We start from the raw sequence: 24,649 nt of genomic DNA on the forward strand, positions 1-24,649 counted from the left end.
AACCTTTACAGACAAGCAAAAGCTAAAATAATTCAGCACCACCAAACCAGCTTTATGATAAATGCTAAAGGAACTTCTCTAGGCAGGAAACACAAGAGAAGGAAAACACCTACAATAACAAACCCAAAACAATTAAGAAAACAGTAACAGGAACATACATATTAATAATTACTTTAAATGTAAATGGATTAAATGCTCCAACCAAAAGACACAGACTGGCTGAATGGATACAAAAGCAAGACCCATAAATATGCTGTCTACAAGAGACCCACTTCAGACCTAGGGACACATACAGACTGAAAGTGAGGGGATGGAAAAAGATATTCCACACAAAAGGAAATCAAAAGAAAGCTGGAGTAGCAATTCTCATATCAGACAAAATAGACTTTAAAATAAAGACTATGACAAGAGACCAAGAAGGACACTACATAACTTTCAAGGGATCAATCCAAGAAGAAGACATAACAATTGTAAATATTTATGCACCCAACACAGGAGCACTTCAGTACATAAGGCAAAAGCAAACAGCCATAAAAGGGGGAATTGACAGTAACACAATAATAGTAGGGGAGTTTAACACCTCACCTTCTCTGATGACCAGATCATCCAAAATGAAAATAAATAAGGAAACACAAGCTTTACATGACACATTAAACAGGATGCACTTAATTGATATTTATAGGACATTCCATCCAAAAACAACAGAATACACATTCTTCTCAAGTGCTCATGGAAGATTCCCCAGGATAGATCATATCTTCAGTCACAAATCAAGACTTGGTAAATTTAAGAAAACTGAAATCATATCAAGTATCTTTTCCAACCACAACACTACGAGACTAGATATCAATTACAGGGAAAACACTGTAAAAAATACAAACACATGGAGGCTGAACAATAAGCTACTAAATAATCAAGAGATCACTGAAGAAATCAAAGAGGAAATCAAAACATACCTAGAAACAAATGACAATGAAAACACGACGACCCAAAACCCATGGGATGCAGCAAAAACTGTTCTAAGAGGGAAGTTTATAGCAATACAATCCTATCTCAAGAAACAAGAAACATCTCAAATAAACAACCTAATCTTACACCTAAAGCAATCAGAGAAAGAAGAACAAAAAACCCCCAAAGTTAGCAGAAGGAAAGAAATCATAAAGATTGATCAGTAATCAATGAAAATGAAATGAAGAAAACAAGAGCAAAGATCAAAAAACTAAAAGCTGGTTCTTTGAGAAGATAAACAAAATTGATAAACCATTAGCCAGACTCATTAAGAAAAAATGGGAGAAGACTCAAATCAACAAAATTAGAAATGATAAATGAGAAGTAACAACTGACACTGCAGAAATAAAAAGGATCATGAGAGATTACTACAAGCAAATATATGTCAATAAAATGGACAACCTGGAAGAAATGGACAAATTCTTAGAAAAGCACAACCATCTGAGACTGAACCAGCAAGAAATAGAAAATATAAACAGACCAATCACAAGCACTGGAAGTGAAACTGTGATTTAAAATCTTCCAACAAACAAAAGCCCAGGATCAGATGGATTCACTGGTGAATTCTATCAAACATTTAGAGAAGAGCTAACGCCTATCCCTCTCACACTCTTCCAGAATATAGCAGAGGGAGGAACATTCCCAAACTTATTCTATGAGACCACCATCACTCTGATACCAAAATCAGACAAAGATGTTACAAAAAAAAGAAAACTACAGGCCAATATCACTAATGGACATAGATGTAAAAATCCTCAACAAAATACTAGTAAAAGAATCCAGCAGCACATTAAAAGGATCACACACCATGATGAAGTGCGGTTTTTCCCACGAACGCAAGGATTCTTCAATTTACTCAAATCAGTCAATGTGATACACCATGTTAACAAACTGAAGGATAAAACCCATATGATCATCTCAATAGATGCAGAAAAAGCTTTCGAAAAAATTCAGCACCCATTTATGATAAAAACTCTCCAGAAAGTAGGCATAGAAGAAACTTACCTCAACATGATAAAGGCCACATATGACAATCCCACAGCCAACATCATTCTCAATGGTGAAAAACTGAAACCATTTCCACTAAGATCAGGAACAAGACAAGGTTGCCCACTCTCACTGCATTTATTCAACATAGTTTTGGAAGTTTTAGCCACAGCAATCAGAGAAGAAAAAGAAATAAAAGGAATCCAAATCAGAAGAGAAGAAGTAACACTGTCACTGTTTGCAGATGACATGATACTATACATAGAGAATCCTAAAGATGCTACCAGAAAACTAGCAGAGCTAATCAATGAATTTGGTAAAGCAGTAGGATACAAAATTAACGCATAGAAACCTCTTGCATTCCTATACACTAATGATGAAAAATCCGAAAGAGAAATTAAGGAAACACTCCCAGTTACCACTGCAACAAAAAGAATAAAATACCTAGGAATAAACCTATCTAAAGAGACAAAAGACCTGGATGAAGAAAACTATAACACACTGATGAAAGCAATTAAAGATTATACAAACAGATGGAGAGATATACCATGTTCTTGGATTGGAAGAATTAACACTGTGAAAATGACTATACTACCTAAAGCAATCCACAGATTCAATGCAATCCCCATCAAACTACCAGTGGCATTTTTCACAGAACTAGAGCAAAAAATTTCACAATTTGTATGGAAACACAAAGACCCCTAATAGCCAAAGGAATCTTGAGAAAGAAAAACAGAGCTGGAGGAATCAGGCTCCCTGACATTGGACTATACTACAAAGCTATAGTAATCAAGACAGCATGGTACTTGCACAAAAATGGAAATAAAGATCAATGGAACAAGACAGAAAGCCCAGAGATAAACCCATGCACATATGGTCACCTTATCTTTGATACAGGAGGCAAGAACATACAATGGAGAAAAGACAGCCTCTTCAATAACTGGTGCTGGGAAAACTGGACAGCTACTTATAAAAGAATGAAATTAGAACACTCCCTAACACCATATACAAAAATAAACTCAAAATGGATTAAAGACCTAAACGTAAGGCCAGACACTATAAAACTCTTAGAGGAAAACATAGTCAGAACACTGTATGACAAAAATCACAGCAAGATCCTTTTTGACCCACCTCCTAGAGAAACGGAAATAAAAACAAACAAATGGGACCTAATGAAACTTAAAAGCTTTGGCACAGCAAAAGAAACCATAAACAAGATGAAAAGATAACCCTCAGAATGGGAGAAAATATTTGTAAATGAAGCAAATGACAAAGGATTAATCTCCAAAATATACAAGCAGCTCATGCAGCTCAATATCAAAAAAACAAACAATCCAATCCAAAAATGGGCAGAAGACCTAAACAGACATTTCTCCAAAGAAGATATACAGATTTGCAACAAACACATGAAAGGATGCTCAACATCACTAATCATTAGAGAAATGCAAATCAAAACTACAATGAGGTATCACCTCACACAGGTCAGAATGGCCATCATCAAAAAATCTACAAACAATACATGCCGGAGCGGGTGTGGAGAAAAGGGAACCCTCTTGCACTGTTGGTGGGAATGTAAAGTGAACAGTATGGAGGTTCCTTAAAAATCTAAAAATAGAACTACCATATGACCCAGCAATCCCACTACTGGGCATATACCCTAAGAAAACCATAATTCAAAAAGAGTCATGTACCACAATGTTCATTGCAGCACTATTTACAATAGCCAGGACGTGGAAGCAACCTAAGTGTCTGTTGACAGATGAATGGATAAAGAAGATGTGGCACATATATACAATGGAATATTACTCAGCCATAAAAAGAAACGAAATTGAGTTATTTGTATTGAGGTGGATGGACCTAGAGTCTGTCATACAGAGTGAAGTAAGTCAGAAAGAGAAAAACAAATACCATATGCTAACACACACATATATGAACTTAAAAAAAAAAAGTGGTTCTGAAGAACCTAGAGGCAGGACAGGAATAAAGTTGCAGATGTAGAGAATGGACTTGAAGAGACAGGGAGGGGGAAGGGTAAGCTGAGACGAAGTGAAAGAGTGGCACTGACATATATACACTGACAAATGTAAAACAGATAGCTAGTGGGAAGCAGCGCATAGCACCAGGAGATCAGCTCGGTGCTTTGTGACCACCTAGAGGGGCTGGGATAGGGAGGGTGAGAGGGAGGTGCCAGAGGGAGGTGATACGGGGATACATATATACGTATAGCTGATTCACTTTGTTATACAGCAGCAACTAACACAACAATGTAAAGCAATTATACTCCAATAAAGTTGCTAAAAATAACTGAGGATCCAAGATTACTTTTGTTTATGTAGATTAGATCTACTGATATTTACAGTATTAGAAACTAATACAGAGAAATGAAACCTATTTGTTTATTAGTATGGAAGTTCCTCAAAACATTAAAAATTGAATTTCCATATGGTCCAACAATTTCAAATCTACATATATACTCAAAAGAACTGAAAGCAGGGACTTGAAAGATATTTGTACACTCATGCTCAAAGCAGCATTATTCATAATAGTTAAACAACCCAAGTGTCCACAGATAAATGAATAGATAAAGAAAATGTAGTACATATAATGGAATACTCTTCAGCCTTAAAAAAGGAAGATAATTCTGACACATCTACAACATGGATAAACCTTGAGGATATTATGCTAAGCAAAATAAGCCAGTCAGAAAAAGACAAATACTGTATGATTCCACTTATATGAGCTATCTAGAATAGTCAAATTCATAGAGACAGAAAGTAAAATGGTAATAGCCAGGGACTGTGAGGAGGAAGGAATGGGAAGTTAGTGTTTAACGGGTACAGAGTTTCAGCTTGGGATGATGAAAAAGTTCTGGAGATGGATGGTGATAATGGTTGCACAGTAATGTGAATGTACTTAATGCCACTAAACTGTACAGTTAAAAATGGTTAAAATCTAAATTTTATGTTTTACCACAATAAAAATATTTGTTGGGACTTCCCTGGTGGTCCAGTAGTTAAGACTGCACTACCAATGTAGGGGGTCTGGGTTCAATCCCTGGTCAGGGAACTAAGATCCCACATACCCCAACTAAGCCCATGCACTGCAACTAGAGAAGCCCGCGCACTGCAACAAAGGGCCCGCACAGCCAAAAAAAAAAAAAAAATTGTCAATTCATCTTAAAATAACAATGTAAATCCATTGTATATTAACCTAAATATTTTTATTTAAAAGAACTGTATTTTCAGAAACAAAAATTAGTGAGAAAGAGGCACTGTTTTACATTTTTGCAAATGTCTTTGATGTTTGGATAGTAAGAGACAACTGGAGTTTTCAATCTGCTGTGATACTTCGTCTATGGCACTATGTTGTCTTGATTGATGTATATGAAAGTCAGTGTCACACAGATATGCAACTGGAAAAGGGAAGGATATTTTAATATCCTTTTCAGATACTGTGGATATTCTCCTTTGATAGTACACTAAATTTGACAAGTAGTAGTTTCCTAAAGATTAGTTGCAATGTGGAATCTGAACATCAATAAACTTTTCAGACTTTATTAGAAAAACATGTGGCAATCTGCCTTGCACTTTGAATCAATCTTCTACCTACACATGATTTTGTAACATTATGTACTGATCATTTCAAGTATATTAACTAAGTGATGCAGTGGACACATTTCATTAAACAATATCAAAAAGTAACATTTGTTAATATCACCATCAATATCATCAGAAAAGTCTTTAAGTATTAAGTAGCCATCAAAGTCACAGTGATAATACAAGTTTTCCAGAATCTGATTTTTATTTAAAGCTTGGATTTTATCACTGGCAACACATAACAGTTTTCCTTGAAGTGACAGGCTCACTTTGCTCATTTTTAAAGAAAATATCTTCCAAATATCCAAGTCTGAATAACAGTTTGTCAATAGTTTACTCTTACAAGTAAAGATGTTTCATTAAAAAAAAAAAAAAAAAAAAAGCAGTTCAGCTTGTACCTCAGTTAATTAGTTAATCACTAGAGTGGTTTTCCTCTAGATAATCATCTTATTTCAATATACAGCAGTAGTACCTTATGCATAATTTCCATTTCCTCAAACAGGATATTTAAAAAGTGTATATTCAAGAAATAAGATTTAATAAAATAATTGTTTACTGTTTGATCAAGTACACTGAAATTAAACTTTTTTTTTTTAACTGTGAATGTATATCAGTGAAGAATACAATGACTACTAGTACAGTTTGGTACTAGTTCCCCGATTTAAACCCATCACCATTGCTTTTGTACCATCAGTGCAAATGTCAGCACAGTGAATTTTTTTAAAAAAGGCCTTTGTATTTTACAATATAGTTTTGACCTGAAAGGGTCTTAGGGACCACCACAGGTCCACAGACCATACTTTGAGAACCACTGCACTGGACTATAGGTTTCTAGAGGACTTGTCTTTCATCTCTATACCAAAACAATACTTATCACATAGTAAGTACTTCATAAACATGTTTTCAATGAATGCATTACACTAAAGATTCCTTAGGCCTACACCTGCAAAACCCCATGGAACGGGAATTCCCTGGTGGTCCAGGGGTTAGGACTTGGCGCTTTCACTGCTGTGGCCCAGGTTCAACTCCTTGTTAGGGAACTAAGATCCCGCAAGCTGCGTGGCACAGCAAAAAACAACAACAACAAAACCAAACAGGAGGAAAAAAAGGTTACAAATAAAAGTGCATAAAACAAAACCATGGGGAACACGATGAATAAGACATTGTATTTGGAATTTTTAGTCCAGAAAGGAAGATAGCTATAAGAAAATATGTTACAACAGAGGTATCATCCACAGAGAAAGGAACAATTAACTCTAATTGAAGAAACTGGAAAAGGGGAGCAAAGGCATAGAGGTTGAGAGGACAGACTGAGCAGAGGCATGGGAATGTTCTTGTGCACCAACAGTTTGTAGAATAGTCAAAGTTCCAATAGAACGTAGGAAGAAATAAAGTGGAGGATGAAGGGGGAACACTCTCTGGATTCCTATCTATCCTGCTCACCAGTGCCTGACTAGTGTCCCAAAAAGCCACCTTTATGTCTTCACCCTCCTCAAAATACCTCAATGACCACTTCACTGCCTATAAAATAAAGACAAACCCATTCTGGCTTTACAAGACTCTAAAAATCTTGTCCCACCCAGTTTATATAATCTCATCTCTCTAGAAGTACCCTACAACAGAAACCTTCTGCTTAGCCTTCTCACTGTTCCAACATTGGGAATTCACTCCCATCTTCCCACCTTGAGTGCCATCCAAGCCTTCTCCAATCCCAGGGGTCTCCTTTTAGTATAGTTATACCCTAGTATATGCCTCTTCATTTGCATTCTTATTTCAATAATTAACTGAACACGTCCTACACGCCAGTTCCTCAGTATAAAAAGAAAACCAACACATAGTCCTTCCTCACTCTTGTGGAACTCAAAACGTATTTAGTGAGGTAAACAAAAAGCTAAGGGAGAAGGAAAAAAAAAAAAAGGAAATAGTGTCCTTTCCCACATCAAACGCAAACATTCTTGTCATTAACGTAACTGTTTTGTACTTCGTCGAATTTTTCTCAAGAGCCCATCACCACCACAGAAAAGAGGCTCAATTAAAACATGTTGAATTGAGTACCCCCTTTTCTTCCTAATACTTTTGGTTCTTTCTAAAACTGTAAACCAGATTTGTTTCTGTAAGGCCTGTAGTTCCAGTGGACGTGCATTGTAGCCAAGAATGAGTTTTAGTTTCAAATTGGAAATTTTGGCTCTGTGCAAGCTGACCATGCCTTAATACTGAATCTGTATTGTATAATTCAAACTCTGCTCTGGTTTCTCTCACCTGAGGATGGATCCTTCACTGGCTTTCTTTTGCTGATGTCCCCAAGCTGACCCCCTTCTTTGCCAGCACTGACTGTCTTATGCCCCTTACTCTACATCTTTACTTCTTAGCCTCCTTTCATAATATATTGTACTTTTCCTTCTCATTTCAACTTGGCCTTACCTAATTCAAGAACCCTACATGACCTCTAAGCAACTCAGTACTGAAATAAAACATGAAGAGATGTACTAACTTACACGAAACAGATTCACATTTTAATAGTTATCTAATCCCTCAAGTACCTAAATTCTATGGAGACAAGAGGTTCCTTATTTTGAAATCCTGTATACCATGATTCATTTCTTCACTGTCTTACTTTCCAAGATGAAAGGACATGACAGTAGCCAAGGTAGATATTGGTAAGGATGATACCACTCCCTGGCTCACATCAAACACAATCAGAGTCACTGAATTGTTAATTTATATAATAAATGCAGTAGTTCAATATGGAACTTCCCCTAGTATATACCAATCCCACCCTAGAGAGAAAAAAAAGACAGAAGATAATAAGCTCTAATCATGGCACAGGACTTTATATATGTTCTATCCATCCATGCCTTACAGAAAATGTATCTAATTAAAATCTATTTAATTAAATCTATTTAATTTTCCTTTCCCTAAAATAAATAATAAATAAATGTCAGTTTCTTCTCTCATTTGTACGATCTCTAAACTCTCTATATATGGTACATATTTCTAATAATGAGGTATAACAAACGATATTTGAGATACAATTTCATAAGTTTTTTAGTAAGGGACACCAGCATTAAGATGCTATGGGGTTCTAGACTCATGACAACATCCTATCAGTTATATTATTCCTTCTCTCTCCAAAGCTTATCTTCTTTCAGACTCCTTCCTTTCACAATTCTATTATTTATAATAACAATCTGAGCAACAAGACTTATTAAGCACTTAATGGAATGGAAATAACATTTGAGGTTTTACACAACATCCATTTTAAACACAAATAATGCATGATTCAAAATAACAATGTTGATCTGGTGCTAGAGATCAAATTTGGAATTAGGCTATCACTCTAATGTCTAGAGGATGAGTGAACAAATTCAATTTTAAGATGTAGGTTGACTTCATAATTTAGGAAAACTCAGAAATCAAAAACCATAAGCTTTTTCTAGAAACACAAAATTCCATGTTATTATACCAAGATCTTAAATAATTAAACTTCAATATATAAAAGGATACATTAAAATAAAGTCAATGTTTAATACTAAAAGAGAAGCACTAGTGGCAAGGGAAAAATCTGAAAATCATTTATATTTGTCTTTGAAGTATTCGGTGTGATTTTTATTTTTCTAATTAAGTTGGGCCAACACTGCTGTAGCACTTTCTGAATATACTCAGATAAAATGAAGGCAGTACAGAAAATGCTCGTGGCTCCTGATTACATTTTTAAAGGCGTGTAACAAATGAACAGCCAGTTGTTTAAATGTATATTATCAAGGCTGACTGTAAAGTTGCCTTTTAAGAGTTAACTGATTTCTATTAAATGTCTGAGCTATTGGATATAAACTAAGGCAAAATCGTTATCACTTATTTTTTCAAGCCCAAGACTACATTACTTTTAAAGGATTTATAATTATATTCTTTTAAAGTATGAATCTATAATGTTATAGATCTCTTATTTTATCTTAAGAATCAGCCAAATACATGTTTTTGAGTTTCCCATGTAACCATCTCCTTACCCTCCTTTATCTTTCCTCCTTGCTCTACTTTTTATTACCTCAAGGCAATTAACTGCCTGATGTTACATAGATACATAATCCTTTACAGGAAATTCCAAAACCTGAAAAGCTTTGAAAACCAAAGTTTTTTCATAACTGAATTAGTGGCAAAAATCTGTCCTGACTTGAACTCATTTGGTAGCAAAATCTGATCTGACCTGAATAGACATGAGACTATTTATAGTCCTTATTTTTCACACTTAGTGTAAAAATTCATACATTTTGCTACATTAATATTAATGTGTATAATTACAAGGTGCTGTAAGACAATGGTAAGGATATTAAATAACATACAAATATGCATGAATTACCTTTCTAAAATTTGAAAAATGTGAATTCCAAAACATATCTTCCCCCAGGTTTTGGATAAGGGATTATGGACCTGTATTTATTTGTAATACTATCATCTTGCCATTCGGGCAGAACTTTATCTTATTCATTGTTTTATCCCCTGGGCCTGGAATTGTGCCTGACACATAGTAAGCACTCAATAAATATTTGTTGAATAATCAAAATAAAGAATCACATTGAATTAATAGAAGTGGAGTTCAAAACAGAAAGGAACAAGAATATGTCTTCAGGGCAGTAATCTCCAAATGAAGTTATAATTTATATAGGTCATGAATCTCTTATTTGCAATTGTGAAATACAAAAATCTTCAAAAAAAGTTTTGTCATTACTGCTTATTTTCTGAAACTTCAGGCTTTCTTACAAAATTGAGAAACAGCTATTGACTTATTAGATCCCAAATTAGAATAAAAAGAAATATTTAAAGGAAAAACATTTTTAAAGAAAAGCAGAGTGCCACAGCAGACTTTGAATTCCTTAAGGTAAAGATGCTTTTTGTATTCTTTTATCATTTAGTAAAGTAACTGGCACATAGTAGGTACTCAATATATACTCTTAGAATGAACATTAAAAAAGAAGAATTGGGATTTTTTCCATTTAATAAAGACATGTTGAGCACCCTTCTCAGGCCAGTCATTATGCTAGGTGTAAAAAAGAGCAGGACAAGAGACACAGTCTTTTCTTGCCTTCATGAAACAGACTTTAGCGGGGAAGGCAGACGTTTAAATACTACAAAAAATAAAGTTCCAGGTACTATGGATCACAAAAAAAGAAGTACCTAAACTAAACTGTAAGGTTATGGAAGATCTATAAATCTTAGACAGCTATGGCTGAAGAGTAGAGTGTGAAGAACAGTGCCACCAAGCTTTGCAGGCCTAATCAAGGACTCTGTACATTTTTCCAAGGGCAATGAAAAGCATTGAGGGGTTTTAGAAAAAGGAGTGATATTCCATTTGGACTTTTAACTCACACTTCTATTTACTGAGTACTTACTATGTGCCTGGCATATTATCTTGTTCAGTCCTCACAAAATAGGCTTTATGTTTCCAAGTTGTATGTAGGAGCTGGTGGTCGATCAGCATCCCTATGTAGAACAACTAGTAGAACCAAACAAACAAACAAACATCCAAATATCTGAAGACAGAAAAGAGTTGTTGAGAGAACAAGAACTAGAGAAACAGAAAGAGAAAAAATCTTGAGAGACGAACTGGCTTCTGTAGCAACATTTTCCCTGGGATCATTATTCTGAGCATGAACAGAAGGCTGAGAATCAGGACAAACCCAGTACAAAGCCTGGTGGAGGGCTACCAAGGTTGGACAGAGAAATAAGCAGAGGTGTTGCAGAGACTTGGAGATCTTAAGCACATTGCCAGTTTTCTCAAGAAACATTTTGAATACTAGAACTCTGTGGGGTAGAAGGTTACAAACCTAAGCATGAAACCTGTGAAAAAGTTTTTTAGCAGTCTGACAAGAAAAAGGTTAGAGTCTGGGACCCAAAGGGCAAAGACCCTTAGAGTATATCAAATTCTTAGCTGAAAACTTGTGAGAGCCAGGAAAGAACCAGAGGAAAATTGAGCCTGAAAGTAAAACTCAGCCTCAAACCAGCACACTCCCTAACTGGATTAAGGGAATCAGTCACAGGACTATCTGCCCAGTGGAGGGGAGAGTGAACCCTCAAGAAAGGAGGCATTACAGTTTTTTGGACACAATGTCTGGCAACAAATAAAAGTTACTAGGCATGCCAGCAGACAAAATCAGATGAATAAAAGATAAGAGAAAATAACACCATAGACAGAGATCCACATATGATCCAGATTTTGGTGTTAACTGACAAAGACTTTAAAACAATTGAGTTATATTTTTTTAAAAGAGAAAAACTGGACAAAGTAGATGAAAAGCAGGTAATTTTACCTGAGAACTGGAATCAATAAAAGAGAACCATTTGGAAATTTTAGAATTGAAAAACACACTAAATGTAAATAAGAATTCATTAGATGGATTTACCAAGAGATATAAAATAGCATAAAACAGGATTGGTGAATTGAAAGAAGGCCAAAAGAAAATTTCCAAACTGAAGCACAGAGGGAAAAAAAATAATGTAAAGAAAAAGAGTACTAGAGATAAGTAAGACTCAGTGAAAAATCTAATAGGCGTACAAATTGGAGTCTCAGAAAGAGAGGAGAGAAAAATGTGGCAGAACAAATATTCAAACAGATAATGACCAAGAATTTTTCAAAACTGGAGAAAGATATCAACCCCAGATTTAAGAAGCCCCACAAACTCAAACCAGAATAAATTAAATGATAATAATAATAATAATGCAAACAACAATAATAACACACCAAGGCACATCTTAACAAGACTGCTGAAAATCAAAGATGGAAAATGTTAAAACAGCCAGAGTGAAGGTGAGGGACATACATTCAGTGGATAACAAAAAGCCTGATGACTGACTTTACAACAGAAAACAAAGAGGCCAGAAAGCAATGAAATGTCTCAACAGGCTGACAAAAAAATTACTGACAACTTTGAAATTTATGCACAGAAAAAAAAAAATCCTTCAAAAATAAAGACATCATCAGACAAGTAAAACTGAGCAGCTTGTCACCCAGAAACTTGCACTGAAACAAATGCTAAAAACAGTTGTTATAGCAGAAGAAAAATAATCCCAGGGTAAATACAGAAAAGTAGGAGGGAATAATGAGAAACAAAAAGGATAAAAATTGGTTAAAAATGAGTAAATATTACTTTTTTTCTTTCTTAAGATAGTCTTAACTTTCCCATTCAGGCAGTTCAGCTACAAATCAGAAACAATCAGAATCGAGGTCAGAGGATTTCAACTCCTTTCTGAAAAATCACATAGTGAATGCATTGATGTTGGCAATACCATTAAAAATACTAAAATGCAAAACCAAAAAAAAAAAACAAAAATAAACCCCAGCAAATACTGTCTAAATACTTATGCTACAAAAGAATAATAGCAATGTCCTGTGGAATTTAAAATAAAATGCATAACAAAAATAACACAAAGGAAAGAGGTGTAAATAAGTAAAGTGTTCTAAGTTCTAGCATTACATTACAGGGAAATAGTAAAAAAAAAAAATTAGTTTATTCAAGACTACAATTAATCAAGAATAAATGCTGTAACCTCTAGGGTAGCTACATAAATAACAGTAAAATAATGTGTAACTATCACATTAATGGAGATGAAAATAGAACAACAAAAATATCTGAATAAAATCTGAATAATCCAGAAGAATACAAGAAAAGAGAGAAAGCAGAATGTGAAGCAAATGTATCAAATTAAAAAACCAAATATTAAGACCAGAAATATAAAACCAAATATATCAGTAAATTCATTAAATGTAAATATACTAAATAATAAAATAAAAAGATTTGTCAGCCTGGATTTAAAAAACAACTATACAAGGACGCTGATGCAGAAAGGGTGAAAATAAAAGTATGGAAAAAGTCATACCATGCAACCACTAATCAAAAAGAGCTGTTGTGGCTATACTAACATTGGACAAAACAGACTTTAAGGTGAGAACCTTATTAGAGATAAAGAAGGACATTTCATAAAGATTAAGGGGTTAATCCACCAGGAAGCTATCACAATATAAAGCTATATACAACCAATGAAATAGCCTTAAAATTAAAATAAATTTAAAAATTTAGAGAATTAAAAGAAATAGACAAATATACAAGCATGATGGGAGATTTAAACATATATCTTTGAATAGCTGGTAACAAACAGAAAAAAATTCAATAAGATTATAGAAAAGCTGAACAGCATAACTGACACCTGGATTTCAGTGACATATATAGCCAGCCTGACCCAACAGTGACAGATACACATTATTTACAAGTGCATGTGGAACTCGCAGCAAAATTGACTACATACTAGATTGTAAAGCAAGCCTCAACAAATTTTAAAATATTTAATCAGTCAGAAAATGTTCTCTGACAACACTGACATTAAGCTGGAAATCAATAACATTGACATGATACTATACATAGAAAATCTTAAAGATGCCACCAGAAAACAAGAGCTCATCAATGCATAGAATAAAGTTGAAGGATACAAAATTAATATACAGAAATCTATTTCATTTCTATACACTAACAACAATCAGAAAGAGAAATTAAGGAAACAATCCCATTTACCATCACATCAAAACCAATAAAATACCTCGGAATAAACCTACCTAAGGAAGTAAAAGACCTATACTCAGAAAACTGCTAGACATTGATGAAAGAAACTGAAGACAACACAAACAGATGGAAAGATACACCGTGTTCTTGAATTGGAAGAATCGATATTGTCAAAATAACCATAATACCCAAGGCAATCTACAGGTTCAGTGCAATCCCTATCAAAATACCAATGGCATTTTTCACAGAACTAGAACAAATAATTTTAAAATTTGTATCGAAATACAAAAGACCCCAAACAGCCAAGAAAATCTTGAGAAAAAGAACAGAGCTGAGGAATCATGCTCCTTGACTTCATACTACAAAGCTATAGTAATCAAAACAGTATAATATTGGCACAAAAACAGACAGATAGGGCTTCCCTCGTGGTGCAGTGGTTGACAGTCCACCTGCCAATGCAGGGGACACGGGTTTGTGCCCCGGTCCGGGAAGATCCCACATGCCGCGGAGCGGCTGGGCCTGTGAGCCATGGCCGCTGAGCCTGCGCGTCCGGAGCCCGTGCTCCGCAATGGGAGAGGCCACAACAGTGAGAGGTCCGCATACCGCAAAAAAAAAAAAAAAAAAACCCAGACACATATATCAATGCAACATGATAGACAGCCCAGAAATAAACCCACACACTTAAGGTCAATTAATCTGCAACAAAGGAGGCAAGAATATACAACAGAGAAAAAACAGTCTCTTCAATAAGTGGTACTGGGAAACCTGGACAGCTACATGTAAAAAAACAAATTTGAATATTCTGTAACACCATATACAAAAATAAACTCAAAATGAATTAAAGACCTAAATGTAAGACCAGATACTATAAAACTCCTAGAGAAAAATATAAGCAGAACACTCTTTGACATAAATCACAGCAATAATTTTTTGGATCCATCTCCTAAATCATAGGAAATAAAAGCAAATAAACAAATGCAGTCTAATTAAATTTAAAAGCTTTGGCACATCAAAGAAAACCACTGACAAAGCAAAAAGACAACCTACTGAATGGGAGAAAATATTTGCAAATGATATGTCTGATAAGGGATTAATATGCAACACATATAAACAGCTCATACAACTCAATATAAAAAAACACTACCTGATTAAAAAATGGGCAGAAGAACTGAATAGACATTTTTTGAAAGAAGAAATGCAGATGGCCAAAAGGCACATGAAAAGATGCACAACATTGTTAATCATCAGGGAAATGCACATCGAAAGCTCATACCTGTCAGAATAGTTATCATGAAGAACACAAGTTACAAATGTTGGCGAGGATGTGGAGAAAAGGGAACCTTCCTACACTGTTAGTGGGAATGTAAATTGGTACAGCCACTATGGAAAACAGTATGGCAGTTTCTCAAAAAACTAAAAATAGAACTACCATATGATCCAGCAATTCCACTCCTGGGTGCATAGCCAAAAAAACCAAAAACACTAATTCAAAAAGATACACGCACCTCAATGTTCATAGCAGCATTATTTGCAATTGCCAAGATATGGAAGCCACCTAAGTGTTCATCATTAGATGAATGGATAAAGAAGATGGGAGATTATATATATATATATATATATATATATATATAAAAAATATATACACACACGTATATATATACACATACACACACACACACACACACACACATATATATATATATGCATGCAATGGAATACTACTCAGCCATAAAAAAGAACAAAATTTTGCCATTTGCAGCAACATCGATGGACTTGGAAGTCATTATGCTAAGTGAAATAGGTCATACAGAAAGACAAATGCTATATGATATCACTTATATGTGAAATCTAAAAAATTTTTAAACTAGTGAATAAACAAAAAAGAAGCATACTCACAGATACAGAAAACAAACTAGTCATTACCAGTGGGGAGAGGGAAGGGAGGAGCAATATAGGAGTAGGGGATTAAGAGGTATAAACTATTAGGTATAAAATAACTACAAGGATATACTGTACCACATGGTGAATATAGCCAATATTTTATAACAACTATAAGTGGAGTACAACTTTTAAAAATTGTGAATCACTATATTTTACACCTATAACATATAATATTGTACAGCAACTGTACTTCGAAAAAAGTACAAAAAGAAAATATTAATGGCTTGGAAATTAAGCAATATACTTCAGGATAGCCCTTGGGTCAAATTTTTTAAATGACAAAAAAAATTAGGAAATGTTTTATACAAAAGGATAGTAAAAATATAACTCATTAAAACTGTGGAATGCAATTAAAGTAGTGCTTAGGGGAAAAATCATAGCCTTAAATGCATATTTTAGAACAGAAAAAAAGTCTTGAAATCCATGATCTAAGTTTCCATCGCAAGAAACTAAAAAAAGAACAGCAAATCAATCCCAAAGAAAATAGGAGAAAATTAATAATAAAGATGTGATCCAAAATTAAGAGAAAACTGCAAAGCTAAAACTGGTTCTTTGATGAGATCAATTAAATAGATAAACACCTAGCAAAACTGTTCAAAGACACACATGCAAACAAATTTTCATAATCAGAAACTGTGACAGACTTTTCAGACCTTATAAAGAAATAATAGCTTATTATAGACAACTTTAAGCCAATTATTTATATCATTTAAATGAACAAATTCTTTGAAAAACACAATTTATCAAAGCTGACAATAGAAGGAATAGAAAATTTGAATACTCCTATATCTATTAAAAATTGAATCTGTTCTTTAAAATCTTTCCAACACAATGCTGAAGCAGAACAAAACTGGAGGACTGACAACTTCAACTTATTATAAAGCTACCAAAATCAAGACAATGTGGTAATGTTAAAAAATAGACAAGTAGATCAATGGAATAGAATAGAGACTCAGAAATACCAACACAAATATAGTCAACTGATCTTTGAAAAAAGAGCAAAGGCAATTCAATGGAGCAAAGACAGTCTTTTCAACAAATTGTACTGGAACAACTGGTCATCCACATGCAAAAAAAAAAAAAAAAGGATCATAAATGTAAAACCCAGATCCATAAGACTTCTAAAAGATAACATAGGATAAAATCTAAGTTTGGTGATTAATTCTTAGACATAACACCAAAAGCATGATCCCTAAAAGAAAAAAATTGATAAGTTGGACTTCATTAAAATTAAAAACTTCTCTGAGAAAGATACTGCTAAGAGAATGAAAAGACTGGCCACAAATTGGGAGAAGATATTTGCAAAGCACATATCTGATAAAGGACTTGTACCCAAAACATAAAACAGACTCCTAAAACTCAACAATAAGAACACCCAATTAAAAATGGGCAAAAGACCTGAAGGGACACCTCACCAAAGAAGACATACGGATGGCAAATAAACATATGAAAAGATATTCAATATCACATGTCACTACGGAATTGCAAATTAAAACAACAGTGAGATATCACAACACACCTATCAGAATGGCCAAAATCTAAAACACTGATAACACCAAATGCTGGTGAGAATGTACAGCAACAGGAACTCTCAATCAGTGCTGGTGAGAATGCAAAAATGGTATAGCCACAATGGAAGACAAGTTGTCAGTTTCTACCAAATTTTTACCATACAAGCCAGAAATCATGCTTCTTGGTATTTACCAAAATTAGCTGAAAACTTATGTCAACACAAAAATCTACCCAGGAATGCTTATACCAGTTTTATTCATAACTGCCAATCTTGGAAGCAACCAAGATGTCCTTCAACAGATAGTGAATGTATAAACAAATTGATACATCCCCACAATATAATATTATTCAGAAAAAAAAAGCTATCAAGAAACAAAAAGACATACAGTAACATAACGGACATTGCCAAGTGAAAGAAGTCAATTTGAAGAAGCTACATACTGTTATGATTACAACTATAGGACATTCTCAAAGGCAAAACTATAGAGACAGTAAAAACCAAGTGGTTGCCAGGGGCTTGGAAGGAGGGAGGGATGCGTAGGTGGAGCACAGGGGATTTTTTTTAGGACTGTAAAACTATTCTGTAAGATACTGGAATAGTAGATACACAGTATTATACATTTGTCAAAATCCACAGACCTGTACAACACAAACAGTGAACCCTGATGAAAACTGTGGACTTTAATAATAATGTATCAATATCGATTGGTCCACCAATAGTAACAAATGTACCACACTAATGCAAGATGCCAATAATAAGGGAAACAGTATATAAGGAAAGGGGATGTATGGGAACTCTGTACCTTTTACTTAATTTTTCTGTAAGCCTAAAACCATTATAAAAAATAAAGTCTACTAATTAAAAACAAAACACAACAAAATAAAAAACCTTCTCAAAAGAAAATCTGAGACACAGGCTTCAATGGAGAATTCTTCCAAACATTTAAGAAAGAAATAACACAGTTAAACATTTTTGTATCAAATAGAAAAGAAAAAAGGGGGGAACACTTCCCTACCATTTTATCAGGCCAGTATAACCTTGATATAAAACTTGTCAAAGACATTACAAGAAAGGAAAATTACAGACCAATCTTTCTCACTGACATAGATTCAATCCTTCAGCACTTACTATTGGACTTCTGCTAATGCATAGGATGTGGACAGCCAGAATAAGGAACATCACTCCCACCCTAACAATGAGAAAAAGTGGTATAATCTACAAAATCATAACTTTTCAACTCACCATAAAACTGAAGTTTTAAGACAATCAAGTGAACTAAATTCCAAAGAGTAACAAGCCCCTCTAAAGACAGATGGGACTCCAAACTGTTTCATATTTGGCAAAGCACAGGAGGAAAAGGAGGCTACCGAAGAATTCAGCTAAAATTGTTAACTGTTATTGATGAGATATGGGCTAGCATGTCAGTTGAGAAACACTGGGAGCTCAAAACCCAAGGGGAATTCACACTCACTTGCATGCTCTCTTCCATAGGTCTCCATCAGGACAGAGAGCAGGAACTGCAGAGAGCCCCCTTCTGTGGCACAGGTGTACAAGAAAGGATAGGCTACCACTACAAAACAAGCATGCAACCATGCCACCTTGCCCAAACTCTCCTCTCATTTGAGGAAGAGGCCTTAAACCTCTGAGGGAGGCAATAATTTGTTGCTTCTGGGGGTGAGATAGATACAAAAACTGTCTTCCTCATGGAAACGTAAGAAAACTCTCACGGGCCCCAAATCCTGTACCAGTACATAGCAGAGGTAAGCCACAACTAGGAAGAGGCAGGAATCTCTCTTTCACCCATTATTTGCCACAAGGCAAAGTTTGGCTGCCAAAAGCAGAAGAGAAAGGAACATTGTCAAAGACCCACTCCCAAGGCACCTGGACTGAGACAGGACCAGGAGGAGAGAAAACGCCTGTATCTACCATGAGCTTAGGACTGAGTAACAAACAACAGGCTACTGCTGAGGATGGGATCAGAGCATGGAGAGAGACCTCCCTCTGTGGCACAGGCAAACGAGACAAATGAAAACTGAGGATACAGACACTGAGAAAAACCCTCCAGTACCCCAGCACTATTTCTAAGCACAAAGTTACAGCAGCCCACTGAATTTGAAGCTTGTGGTACACTGAAGCTAATGACAGTAATAACAAAACTCAAGCCTAGCTTGGCTCCTGACTGTACTGACTGAAGCCTCCATACTCAGTAAAGATATAGAACACTTGAACAAAATTGTCAATATATTTGACCTAATTGACATGTAGAGTACAGTAACAGCAGAATGCTCATGCTTTCCAAGGGCATGTGGAACACTCAACAAGATAATCTGAATGGCCTCACACATGTTTTAAAAATTAAATTCTTTATTAAAAAATGTTCCCGTGGGCTTCCCTGGTGGCGCAGTGGTTGAGAGTCTGCCTGCCGATGCAGGGGACACGGGTTCGTGCCCCGGTCTGGGAAGATCCCACATGCCATGGAGCGGCTGGGCCCGTGAGCCGTGGCCCCTGAGCCTGCGCGTCCGGAGCCTGTGCTCCGCAACGGGAGAGGCCACAGCAGTGAGAGGCCCGCGTACCGCAAAAAAAAAAATGTTCCCGCAAAGAAAACTCCAGCCCCCAATAATGTTATTGGGAATTCTACCAAACATTTAAGGAGGAAATAATATCAATTCTATACAAATTCTTCCAGAAAACAGGAGAGAAGGGAACACTTCTCAACTCAATTTAAGAGATCAGCATTACCTGATATCAAATCTAGACAAAGATGTTAAAGTAAAACTATAAACCAATATCCTTTATAAAAATACTCACAAAATCTTCAACAAAGTATTAGCAAATTGAATCAAGAAATATATAAGGACAATGCATTATAGCCAAGTAGAATTTATCTTAGGAATGCAAAATTGGTTCAACAATCAAAACCAAATAGTATTATTCACCATATCAACATATATTAAAAAATCACATGAGCATCTCTCCAGATACAAGAAAAGTATTTAACAAAATTCAACATCAATTAGTAATAAAACACTCAGAAAACCAGGAATAGAAGAGAGCTTCTTCAACCTAACAAAAAGCATCCATACAACATTGCACTGGTGTCACTAGCCAGTGTAACAGGCAAGAAAAAGAACTAAAAGGCACACTGATTGGAAAGGAAGAAGTAAAACATCTTTATTCGCAAATGACACATATACTTGGAAAATACTAAGCAATCTACAAAAACGGTACGATAACTAACAAGTAAGTTTAGTATCTCCCCAGGATACATGGTAAATATACAAATATCAATTTTATTTCTGTATACTAACAACAAGTAATTGGAAACTGAAATGAGAAAAAAAGTCAGCATGTTAATAGTATCAAAAAAACATGAAATACTTGGGGAAAATCTTAATAAAATATGTGCAATATTTGTGCACTTAACTATAAAACAGTGATGAGAGAAGATGCAGATAAGAATAAATGGAGACACAAAGCATGTTCATTGGCCAGAAAATTCAATACTGTTAAGATGTCAAGTCTCCCCAAATTGATCTCTACATTCAACATAACCCCAATACAAATCCCAGTAAGTTTTTTGTAGTAATTTACAAGATGATTCTAAAATTCATATGGCAAAGCAAAGTACCTAGAGTAGTCAAAACAATATTGAAAAAGAGAAACAAAGTTGGACGACTAATTACCTGATTTCAAGACTTACTATAAAGTTATAAAAATCAAAATAGTGTGGTATTAGCATAATAATAGATAAATAGATCGATGGAACAGAATAGAGTCAGAAATATTCGTGCATGCACACGTGCGCACGCGCGCGTGTGTGTGTGTATACTAAATCAATTTTCAGCAAAGGTGCCAAGAAAATTAGTGGAGAAAGGATAGATTTGTCAACAAATAAGTACTAGAAATAGGTATGGTATTGGACATACACATGCAAAAAACAACAACAACAAAAAGCTTTACATTACATCATATATAAAAATTGACTTAAAATGGATTCTAGATCTAAATGTGCAAGCTAAAACTAATAAAACTTCTAGAACAAAACATAGGAGAAGCTTTTTTTTCTTTTCTTTTTTTTAAACATATGAAATTTATCGTTTTCTGGTTTTCCCTCCTGACATGATACCATTTATTTTTTTTTATTTTTTTTAACATCTTTATTGGAGTATAATTGCTTTACAATGGTGTGTTAGTTTCTGCTTTATAACAAAGTGAATCAGTTATACATATACATATGTTCCCATATCTCTTCCCTCTTGCGTCTCCCTCCCTCCCACCCTCCCTATCCCACCCCTCCAGGCGGTCACAAAGCACCGAGCTGATCTCCCTGTGCTATGCGGCTGCTTCCCACTAGCTATCTACTTTACGTTTGGTAGCGTATGTATGTCCATGCCACTCTCTCACTTTGTCACAGCTTACCCTTCCCCTTCCCCATATCTTCAAGTCCATTCTCTAGTAGGTCTGTGTCTTTATTCCCGTTTTACCCCTAGGTTCTTCATGACCTTTTTTTTTTTTCTTAGATTCCATATATATGTGTTAGCATACAGTATTTGTTTTTCTCTTTCTGACTTACTTTGCTCTGTATGACAGACTCTAGGTCCATCCACCTAGATGGATTTCGTTTCTTTTTAGGAAGAGGAACTGTGGACTTTATTTCGTTTCTTTTTATGGCTGAGTAATATTCCATTGTATATATGTGCCACATCTTCTTTATCCATTCATCTGTTGATGGGCACTTAGGTTGCTTCCATGTCCTGGCTATTGTAAATAGAGCTGCAATGAACATTTTGGTATATGACTCTTTTGGAATTATGGTTTTCTCAGGGTATATGCCCAGTAGTGGGATTGCTGGGTTGTATGGTAGTTCTATTTTTAGTTTTTTAAGGAAACTCCATACTGTAGAGAAACTTTTTGAGACCTTGGGGGAGGCAAAGATTCTTAGGCAGGGCACAAAAAGCACAAATCATGAAAGAAATTAATAAAAATGTATGTCTTCAAAATTCTAAATTTCTGCTCTTTGAAAGACCCAGTTAAGAAAATGAAAAGATAAACCACAGACTGGGAGAAAGTATTTGCAAGCTGCATATCTGATAAGGGACTTATGCCATATATAAAGAATCCTTACAATTCAACAATATGAGAACAAACACAATTTTTTTTAATAGGCAAAAGATTTGAACAGACTACTTCACCAAAGGAGATATAAACATTTGATAAGATGCTCAATATCTTTAGTCATTTGGCAAATGCAGTTAAAGCCACAATGGGATATCATTATGCTCCTACTAGAGGAGTGTAATTATAAATAAAAATTAATTAATTAAAAACTGACATCAAGCACTAGCAAGGATGCAGAACAATCCTCATAACTGCTGGTGGAAATGCAAAATAATACAGCCACTTAGGAAAAGTTTGGCAGATTCTTATAGACATACACTTACCATACAACTCAGCAATTCCACTCCTAGGTATTTATCCAAGAGAAAAGAAAACTAAAAACTAAAACAAAGGGCTTCCCTGGTGGCGCAGCGGTTGAGACTCCGCCTGCCGATGCAGGGAAAACGGGTTCGTGCCCCGGTCCGGGAAGATCCCACATGCCGCGGAGCAGCTGGGCCCGTGAGCCATGACCGCTGAGCCTGCGCGTCCGGAGCCTGTGCTCCGCAACGGGAGAGGCCACAGCTGTGAGAGGCCCGCGTACCGCAAAAAAAAAAAAAAAAAACCTATACCAGAAAACACGTATTAGCTTTACTCATAATCTCTATAAACAGAAACAACCCATAGCTCTATAACCAAAACTGCCCAGCAACCAATGAATGGATAAACAAATCGTAGTACATCCAAACAATGAAATATTACTCAACAATAAAAAGGAACAGAACTACTGAAATACCAACAACACGAATGAATTTCAAAAGCATTATGCAAAATGACAGAAACCAGGCACAAAATTTTACATACTGTATGATTCCAGTTATCACATTCACAAAAAAAAGGGAAAGATCTCCTGATCAATCTCTGCATCCAAAGAACTTAGCATATTAGAAAATACTCGATAAACGCCCAGTGGACGGTTAGACGGGCAATCATTGCAGGGAGGGTAGAGTGCAAGAAGGTGATATATAGACGCGGAAACCAAAATGTACCTGGGGGCTCAAACCCACCTACAGGATGGGAAAAGTTGTCCAACCTACCTCCACTGACGCCAGCAGCTTAAAAAATTAGACCCTGTAAAGGACTACAATATGAATGAATAGCCTCGGCGGTTCTCTGGCCTGAAGAAAGGCGTGACGTGCCCCACCTTTCTTTAAAAAAAAAAAAAAATCTATTACTCTCACGCCCGAAACTGAGCAAGTGGAGCTTACACCTGGAAGGGAGGCTTTTCCCTGCGCAGGAGCGGAGCTGGAGAGACCCGAGGCGGGCTTCGGCTTAGGTCAGCGGGGTGCAGAAGAAGGCCGAAGCACCGCCACGGCCCCGCTGGTCTCCATCCCTTCCCACTCAGCCTCACTTACCCAGGCCTGCCGTTCCAACTGAGCGTACAAATTGGAGCCCTTGAGCTTTTGGACTATCTGGGCAATAATGAGAGCGAGATCCGACTCCTCCTGCAACATTTCCCCTGTCCTAGCCCGCCAAGCAGCGGGGGCAGGCCACTACCGGGGAGAGAACCGGCTACGTACGGGGTCCCAATCAGGGCCAGTGACACTTCTCGGGGACCTTATTACGCAGGGACTCCTCCAGCGGGCGTTACCAAGCAACTGCCGGGCCGTGTGTCCGTTCCTCTCTGGTCCCCCCCACGCCTGAAGGTTCCAGCCCCTGCGTTCCGCTGGCAGAAAACGACCTGCGGGGTGGGGGGAGGGGAGTAGCTTTTCACTCCATTGTTCCTGCTTGGTCTGTTGTTGAAAGGCAAGAGGAGGAGCTCTTTCCTCTAGAGCCACAGCGCCTCTGATGCACCAGGGGAAATCAGAAAGTTGTGTATTTTGTGTTTTATTATAAAGGAAAATAATAGGAAAATATTGTAAAGGAAAATAATAACCTTCCAATCTCTACAGAAACAGGGCAGT

The 24,649-nt window shown here is 36.0% G+C and overlaps 1 protein-coding gene across 3 annotated transcripts in view; it reads right to left on the reverse strand.

Moving 5' to 3' along the window:
- TBC1D19 (TBC1 domain family member 19) overlaps nucleotides 1-24,313 on the reverse strand; it is a 155,522-nt gene extending 131,209 nt beyond the window's left edge. For 2 of the 3 annotated variants that reach the window (XM_027103202.1, XM_027103203.1), the window contains exon 1: nucleotides 24,101-24,312. In XM_027103202.1, coding sequence (XP_026959003.1) covers nucleotides 24,101-24,199 — 99 coding nt within the window. In that variant the 5' untranslated portion in view covers nucleotides 24,200-24,312. Of the gene's footprint in view, nucleotides 1-24,100 lie in introns of all 3 variants that reach the window. The other variant, XM_027103204.1, reaches the window with a different exon arrangement.
- Nucleotides 24,314-24,649: the final 336 nt, after the last annotated feature.

The sequence above is a fragment of the Aethalodelphis obliquidens genome, unplaced genomic scaffold (genome assembly GCF_003676395.1).
Source record: "Aethalodelphis obliquidens isolate GAN/ISIS:26980383/991018 unplaced genomic scaffold, ASM367639v1 scaffold6, whole genome shotgun sequence".
Taxonomy (NCBI): domain Eukaryota; kingdom Metazoa; phylum Chordata; class Mammalia; order Artiodactyla; family Delphinidae; genus Aethalodelphis; species Aethalodelphis obliquidens.